Here is an 8,996-nt window from a genome sequence, read left to right on the forward strand (position 1 = left end):
AACAAATGTGTGTGAAATGTAGAACTATGGTCTGAGGTTTGACCCCATTTTCTCTCTCTCTCTCTCTCTCTCTCTCTCTCTCTCTCTCTCTCTCTCACACACACACACACACACACACACACATGAACACATACACATACAGTGTGTGAGAGAAAGAGAGCGAGAGAGAGCGAGAGAGAGAGAGAGAGAGAGAGAGAGAGAGAAGTATGCAAGATGTGTGGAAAGGGGTGGTGGACATTAAACCAAATGCAGTCCGCAAGATCAGCATAAGCAGCCAAATATCTTTCAGTACCTCTGTGTAGGTGGTAGTAGCATGTCTGTAATTTTATGCCAGCCATTTGTCAGTAACAGATTTCAGCTCTTGCCCTGGAAGGCATGCCATTCCACTCATTACATGAACTGTGTGCCTCATGAACTCTTGGATGCTATGCAAAATTTCCTCATTTGCCACATGTAATTTTACTGTTATAGATAAACATGCACAAAAAGCACTGATATTTTGTTTACCATTGTTTGAGCAATACACAGGAAGAATTTAACATTGTGTATATTGTGCTAGATTTGAGTGTCTGCATAACAAAATGTTCATGTTAATATAAGTAGTAATGACCTGCTGTGAAACATATATAACTATATGTAGGTCAGACAAGGCTGCTAAAGCATTTTTTAGATGATTAAATAAAACCCTACATAACAGGGTCAAACTTATACTCTAGCTCTCAGCCATTTGCTTTTTGAGTTACAGCAGGGGCAGAGTAGTTTTGCAATGGCGCCTGCAGCCATCTTGTGGAGCTTTCAGTGATTGCAATAAAATACCTTTACTAATCAAATCAATAAACTGTACATTATTGGTTGTATGTGAGCAAATGTATTCGCTTGGTAACCTTTTTTCCAGTGTTTGAAATAAATTATGAGTTTCTGTAATAAAAACATGGAAATTAGATTGTTTTATGTATTCTAAACAACATTGCTCATTAGTTCATACCATTATAAAAAATTTAAATGAATGAAAATTGCAATTCAATTATTATCTAATTGCATTATTTTAATGGATCCAGAACCCGAGGACATCCATTATGCCCATTATTGTGAAAAGGGTCTAATTTGAATTCAGACTGATACATATGCTCTTTATACAGTTAGTCTCAAAGATTTCAAGAGTTGAATAAAGAGGTGTGAAATGGTCTTGGTGTGGTCTTCAGTATATTAATTGACCAATTCACAGTTTCAACAACCATCTAATTCTTGACTGACATGTTGTTTAATCATTTTTAGGCCTGTTTTAATCTGCAAATTGTGATTCTGTTAACTTGAGAGCAAAACTAAATAGGTAAGGTCATGTTCAACTTTTCTGAATTAATTTCAGCTCAACATTCTGTCATTTACCACTGAAACAAATCATTAACTTATAACAGTACTATACATCAAAATAAAGTGTCAAATCCAGCCAATAAATGCAATTATTTATTTCATACAAGGGCCAACAGAGGCAGCTTTCTGGGTGGTGGGATTTGAACTCATGTCTTATTGATCATAAGTCCCTCATCTTAACCAGGTGCAAGGCATTAAAAAAATATAATGTAAATATAACTATAGTAAATAGCAGATTTTGAATAATTGAGAAACTGTAGATACTAATTACATTAAAACTCTTGAAACCACATGAGGAAAGAGTATATCACAGAAACACTATATTCATTTATAGACAAGCTTCAGAATATTTCATATACATACTCGTGAAATACACATAACGTACTGCTGTTACAAACCTGTAGTTAAAGCAAATACTGATATCTAAAGGGTCTTCTTATTAGTCTTCTTATGAGAAACAAGTTGAATTATTATCTAAATATTTGGTACGTTAGACCATATGTGCTTCCAGATGCCATCAGATATTTCAGACACAAAAAATAGGTTTTTGTTTGAAGTTTTTTCTTCGAACATTGGATAATTGAAGTTTATACTATCTATCTATCTATCTATCTATCTATCTATCTATCTATCTATCTATCTATCTATCTATCTATCTATCTATCTATCTATCTATCTATCTATCGATCTATCTATCTATCCTTTTTTTGTTTGTTTTATTTTTGTTGCTGATGTAATGAGAAATGGAAAAAACATGCAATGGCGAAACAGAAGTTTATGCTATCTATCTATCTATCTATCTATCTATCTATCTATCTATCTATCTATCTATCTATCTATCTATCTATCTATCTATCTACTTTTTCTGTTTGTTGTATTTTTTGTTGCTGATGTAATGGGAAAACATGCAATGGGAAAACAGAAGTTGATTCTTTCTCTCTCTCTCTCTATCTATCTATCTATCTATCTATCTATCTATCTATCTATCTATCTATCTATCTATCTATCTATCTATCTATCTATCTGTCTCTCTACTTGTTGTTTTTAATTTAATTTAATTTTATTATTTTATTTTGTTTGTTGCTGATGTTAGCTTCAGTCACACCACTGGAACTACATTATGGACTAACCCAAAATTCCTACAATAAACATTGTACAACAGTCAATTATAAAATAAAATAAAAAAACAGTTATAATTAAATGTTTAATGAAAACAACCTGAAGTCAGTATTGTGTAAATAATATTTCACTATAGTTATATTAATACTAATATTTAACTTTTTTTATAACATTTTTGGACCACATTAGACTGATTTCTCGGATTTACATGTTACGACGTCTCTCACCGCCACGCGGCAGCAGGACGAAGCTGATTGGTTGCTTTGTGAGCGCGGTGTCCCGGATGTACTGCCCTTCTCTCTATATAGCCCAGTGAAGGCGGGAAGTCTGTTTCAAACCGAGACTTTCTGAAATTCGGGGCGTTTTTACGAGAAATATATTCACAAAATGGTAACGCATTTGAGTATTTGTATATAATTTTTTTAACGATTTTAGTGTTCTTTTGGTGTCGTTAGCAATCCGTTTGGGCATTTGGACGCTTTTAGCCTGCACACTATTGTCTCCGGCTTATTTTAGCTGTCGTTATTTTAGCATTGAAGCTAACATGAACGGTGTGATGCAGGCCAAGGGCACACGTTACTCCGTTCTGCTCTTAATAAAACGCTTTTAAAACGATGCATGTAAAAATGACCATATTAATACTACGTGCTGTTGTTTTGTTTTTTTTTAGGCAGGAGGAAAAGCTGGAAAGGACTCGGGCAAAGCAAAAGCTAAGGCGGTTTCGCGCTCACAAAGGGCAGGACTGCAGGTCTCTAGTGCGGCTCCCCCGCGCCTCCATTCATCTCTTACCTTTTATAATATTTCACTCGTATTCATGGTGTAAGGGTTTTTTTTTCCCCCTTCACTAACGTTTCAATGCAAATTATACGAATTTTTAAATCCCGTGTAATTCATGTTGGTTGTCTTTTTAATGTACTCCGGATTAAGTTAGTGTTTATATTATATTCAAGATTTCGCGCGCTTATTCACTTTTTTTTTTTTTTTGCTCCCCATCTTTTGCATTTCCTGTTTTTAGTTTCCTGTTGGACGTATTCACAGACACCTGAAGTCCAGAACAACAAGTCATGGTCGTGTAGGAGCCACTGCAGCTGTCTACAGTGCTGCAATCCTGGAGTACCTGACTGCTGAGGTATTGATGCTTTAAAGGCAAAATGTTGATCATAAACAAGTGTTTCTGTGCAAGTTGTACTTTCTTGTAACAACAATTGTAAGCGGTCTCTGCTTTGCCTGGTTATCACATTTTTGCATTTAATACACCTGTGAAATTGATTGATCTGAGTGTGTCCTGTATTTGTTGGTGTATTATTTCAGCCTATATTGGGTTGCTTGTATTCTTAATAACTAAGCCATAATAAGATTAGGGTCTTGAAAATCCCTGCTACTGAAATGGGTAGAATGTGGTGGGTACGTGCCATATGGACGCAATGGCAACCTGCCTAAAAGTGGCTGGTCTAATTACTTGCAATTGTGTCCAATCTGATTTCATTATGCTTCAATAGATTGTCCCTCTTGTGTTAAGGTCCTCGAGTTGGCGGGAAATGCGTCCAAGGATCTGAAGGTAAAGCGTATCACTCCACGCCATTTGCAGCTTGCCATCAGAGGTGACGAGGAGTTGGACTCGCTTATCAAAGCAACCATTGCTGGTGGTGGTAAGTTGTGCCTGTTCAGTCTTGTGTATAATACCATGCTAATCCTGGTTGTAAACAATTTTAAGATTGCACAGTCCTAAAATGGATTAAACTTTGTTCTAGTGTTATGGCATATACACCTTTTATGTATAAATGTTAATCACATTTTTTTTTTCCCTTTTGTGTTTAAGGTGTCATCCCCCATATTCACAAATCTTTGATTGGAAAGAAGGGACAACAGAAGACTGTGTAACCTTTCCTGCAAATTTGTGTGTGTGTCTCAGGACCGGCTCTGGAAGAATTCAGAAGTGTTTTTGTGTAACTTGGTAGTTTCATGACCTTGTGTTCGGCTTTGCATTTACTCATTTCTGGGGTATTTTTAAACAAGGGGGAAAAAAAGCATGGCTTCAGAGAAGCCAATTTTTATTTTTGACAAGTTTAAAGTGTAGTGTGCTTTGTGACTTTTAATTGGTAATTTGTGTTGGTGGGTTTTATTCAAATAAAACAGTGCACTGTATTAACTGTCTCTGTACTGTCTTTGCTTTAAAAACTTTCTAATGCTGGCTATACCTTTTCATTATATGGTAACTACCATGTTTTTCTTGCTGTAGGGCTGAATTACTGTGTGGCTCAGTGCTGATTTACTTAATTTCAGTTCATTTAGAAATCAAATTACTGTGGTCTGCAAAAAATTAAATTGTGAAGTCAATAATAGGCTACTTTGGGTAGCATTGTGTTCAATTGATGTATGCAAGTTGCATCTCATTAAACAACCACTTAATATAAATTGCTAGAAAGCCATAAGCAAACTTTATAAGACAGATTAACAAATGTTCTAAATAACAATGTGCAAATCTCCAAATTTTTATTTGAAATAGAACAGATGTTTCATGTGAGGAACTGTACCATTTTAGGTAAAAACTTAATGTTTTAATTTGATAGTCCAAAAAATACGTTTGGCCTGGTCAGCAAATGGCTGTCAAATTGTTATTAAAAAGAAATAGGTGGAGGAACATTTTGTAATTTGGGTTATTGGGCAAGAGGTGAGTAACATGTTTGCCTCGCTAACACTCAACCAGAGTCAGAAGTAACAATAGGCAGAGGTTAATAAATCTCTGAAAACTACTAATTATAGAATAATGTTCAACATAAAGCAAAGGGGGCACCTGTCAAGTACTTAGTACTATACATTAAATGAACATACTTTCCAGAAGGCCAACACTTCACACAATTATTTTTTATGAAGTATTGGGCCAAAATCACTGAAAATAGACACATCAGTCTGTGTGTGATGAATCTATATAATAAATGAATTAAAATCTTATATTGAATTACTAAAATAAATACATTTTTAATGTTCTAATTTATTGAGATGCACCTGATTTTTTTTTACTGGTTATCCAGAGACCTCTGATGTGATTACATAATCCCAAATAGAAAAACTGCCTTATCTCATGTTTTATTTCCTATTAAGTTGAAGTTATTTTCTTGCTGTTACCACCAAAATCTCTAGATGCAGTTACATCCAAGTTTTCTCTCATGCTCTTGCATGTTAGCATCACAATGGTTTCCTGGAGCAAAAGAACATGGCATGTCTTGTCTACTGGTAGTGGCACTATCATGATGATGCACCTTACCACATAGCAAAAACTGTTTAGGGATGGATTTAGGAATATGAAAAAAGGTGTTGCCTCCTTATCCTTTCATATCTCACAAACATTAATCCAGCTGAGTATTGGTGGAATGTGCTGGATAAACAAATCAGATCCATAGATACCCCAAGTAACAACCTACAGTATCTGCTTCTCACATCTTGTTGCCACATATAACAGCACACCTTCAGAGGTCTCCATGTTTTGACAGGTCAAAGTTGTTTTAGTGGAACAAAAATAATCCTACACAAGATTTTTCAGATGGTTTTAAAGTTATGGCTAAACAGTGTGTGTTTGACTTGCTCTTGTAGGTTAGTATTCCTGAAATATTCTTTTTAACTAAAGTCAGGTTTTACATTCATGCTGCAGTGAACAGTTACCGGTTTTGAGGTACAGGTAAAGGCATTGGCCACCGAAGCTTCTCTGCTGGCCTAAACACAAACAGAATCACTGAAATGTTAATTTTTTTCTGAATATAAATCAATTATTCCCAACAGTCTATTCTCTTCATTCCATAGAGTTTCTCTTGGTTGCACTGCTTCCAGTAGTATATGTTTATGTTTGAGTATCAAATCATATTTTTGCCATCACGTGTTTCCAGGATCAAAGAAATCTTCATTAAAGCTTACAGAATCAACAGTGCAGGGGCCTTAAGATAAATGACAACAAAACTATTGCTGTAACTAATGAATTTGGGGTTACCATTTAGCAGGCGCACAGTGACGTCAACATTTTTACATCCTTTGATTGGATGGTCAGAGAGTGCACTACTCTGAGCTAACAAACTTTATTAATAGCAAATCTTAAAGAAAATCGAGCAATTAAGGCCACGGGTGCTGTGGCAAGTTCGAGTCAGGAGTTTCTTAGATTCATTTATTCCTCTCAAAATGTTCTGCTTGATGTTGAACTGACACCAAACTGTATGTTGGTACTAAGTAGATACCACCAAGCAGCAATGGCGGTTCTAGCTTAAATGATGCCCTGGGTGAAGCATTGATTAATTTCAGCTGTGAAAAGCTCATCTCTGCTTCAGTTACAATCACCGAATGAGAAATAACTTATACTCAAGAGGTCCACAAATTTGGACACATTTCTGATAGCATGGGGGGGGAATCTGGGACCGCCCCCATAAGGCATTAGGGACCCCCATGACAACTAAAAAATAGACTTAGGGGGGTCCCCAAGATTATTTTAGTAAAAAATCTATGAATTACACAACAACTGGGGACCCCCCCCATAAGACTTGACTCAATTCGAGCACTGATGAATATCACCCTGATATATTTCAAGTGTTTATTTCTTTTCATTTGGATGATTATGGCTTACAGAACTCAGCCATTAGAGTTGCACAAGCCAGTGCACTCTTAGTGCCGGTCCCAAGTCCCGGATAAATGGGGAGGGTTGCGTTAGAAAGGGCATCAAGCGTAAAACGTGCCAAATCAAATATGCGGTTCACGAATCAGAATTTCATACCAGATCTGTCGAGACCCGGGTTACCAATGACCGCTACAGGTATTGTTAGACAACAGGGTACCAGTGGAAATTGGGCTACTGTTGGCCGAAGAAGGAGAGGAGGAAGACGTCTACAGAGACGGCAGGAAAAGGAGAAGTGTAGGAGAGTGGGGGTTCGGGTTGGTACTTTAAATGTTGATACTATGACTGGTAAAGGGAGAGATGAAGCTGATATGATGGAGAGGAGAAAAGTAGATATCTTGTGTGTTCAGGAGACCAAGTGAAAAGGGAGTAAGACCAGTACCATTGGAGGTGGGTTTAAACTGTTCTATCATGGTGTGGATGGAAATTCTGAAGGAAGAATTCAGTAAGACTGTAGTGGAGGTGAAGAGAGTTTCTGATTGGTTGATGAACATAAAACTGGAAGTTGAACAGGTGATGATAAATGTCATCAGTGCTTATGCTCCACAAGTGGGCTGTGAGATGGAGGAGAAGGCAAGATTCTGGAGTGAGTTAGATGAAGTGGTAGATGGTGTATCTAGGAATGAACGAATGGTGATTGGGGCAGACTTTAATGGGCATTTAGGTGAAGGGAACAGAGGTGATGAGGAGGTGATGGGTAGGTATGGCCTTGAGGGAAGGAATGTGGTAGGGCAGATGGTGGTAGATTTTGCTAAAAGGATGGAAATGGCAGTGGTAAACACATATTAAAAAGGATGAGCATAGGGTGACGTATAAGAGTGGAGGAAGGTGCACACAGGTGGACTATGTTCTATGTAGGAGATGCAGATTGGAGACTGTAAGGTGTTGGCAGGAGACAGTGTAGCTAGACAGCATCTGATAGTGGTCTGTAGGATGGTTTTGGAGGTGAGGAAGAAGAGGAGGATAGTGAGGACTGAAAGTAGAATAAGATGGTGGAAACTGAAGGAGATGTGAGGTGTAAGATTCAGGGAAGAGGTCAGACAGGGGTGGTGAAGAGGTGCTGGATGAATGGGCAACTACTGCAGAAGTGATAAGTGAGACAGCTAGAAAGGTACTTGGTGTGACATCTGAAAATAGAAAGGAAAACAAAGAGACGTGGTGGTGGAATAAGGAAGTGCAGGAAAGCACGAGGAGAAAGAGGTTGGAAAAACAAAATTGAAATCGACAGAGAGATGAGAAAAGTAGGCAGGAGGACTAGGGGCAGCGGCAGCAGGTAAAGAGGGATGTGGCGAAAGCCATGAAAAAGGCATATAAGGAGCTTTATGTGAAGTTGGACAATGAGGAAGGAGAAAAGAATTTATACCAAGTGGCCGAGCTGGGAAGGATGTGCTGCAAGTTAGAGCAATAAAGGATGGAGTATTTTGAGCAGCTGATGAATAAGAAAAATGAGAGAGAGAAGGTTGGATGGTGTGGAGATGGTGAAGCAGGAAGTGGATAGGATCAGTAAGGAGTAAGTGAGAGCAGTGATTAAGAGGATGAAGAGTGGAAAGTTGGTTGGACCAGATGACATACCGGTAGAAGCATGGTGATGTTTAGGAGTGATGGCAGTGGAGTTTTTGACCAGATTGTTCAACAAGATTCTGGAAGGTGAGAGGATGCCTGAGGAGTGGAGAAGGAGTGTGCTGGTACCGATCTTTAAGAACAAGGGAGATGTGCAGACTTGCAGTAACTAGAGGGGAATAAAGTCGATCAGTAACACTATAAAGTTATGGAAAAGAGTAGTGGAAGCCAGGCTGAGAGAAGAGGTGACCATCTGTGAGCAACAGTATGGTTTCATGCAGAGGAAGTGCAC

General features: G+C 37.8%; 1 protein-coding gene across 1 annotated transcript; it reads left to right on the forward strand.

Annotated features, from left to right (window-relative positions):
• Positions 1-2,735: 2,735 nt before the first annotated feature.
• On the forward strand, positions 2,736-4,635 carry LOC124386697 (histone H2A.Z). The gene is made up of 5 exons (XM_046850630.1): positions 2,736-2,880; positions 3,161-3,238; positions 3,506-3,619; positions 4,010-4,139; positions 4,310-4,635. The coding sequence occupies exons 1-5, from the start codon at positions 2,878-2,880 to the stop codon at positions 4,369-4,371; spliced, it is 387 nt and encodes a 128-aa protein (XP_046706586.1). The 5' UTR covers positions 2,736-2,877; the 3' UTR covers positions 4,372-4,635.
• The last annotated feature ends 4,361 nt before the right edge of the window (positions 4,636-8,996 follow it).

The sequence above is a fragment of the Silurus meridionalis genome, chromosome 6 (genome assembly GCF_014805685.1).
Source record: "Silurus meridionalis isolate SWU-2019-XX chromosome 6, ASM1480568v1, whole genome shotgun sequence".
Taxonomy (NCBI): Eukaryota; Metazoa; Chordata; class Actinopteri; order Siluriformes; family Siluridae; genus Silurus; species Silurus meridionalis.

What these genes read in the sequence shown, in the direction of transcription:
- LOC124386697 (XM_046850630.1), top strand. An exon ending in CACAAAGGGCAGGACTGCAG is followed by an intron (nt 3,239 to 3,505) that starts GTCTCTAGTGCG and finishes TCCTGTTTTTAG; the next exon opens with TTTCCTGTTGGACGTATTCA. An exon ending in TGGAGTACCTGACTGCTGAG is followed by an intron (nt 3,620 to 4,009) that starts GTATTGATGCTT and finishes TCTTGTGTTAAG; the next exon opens with GTCCTCGAGTTGGCGGGAAA.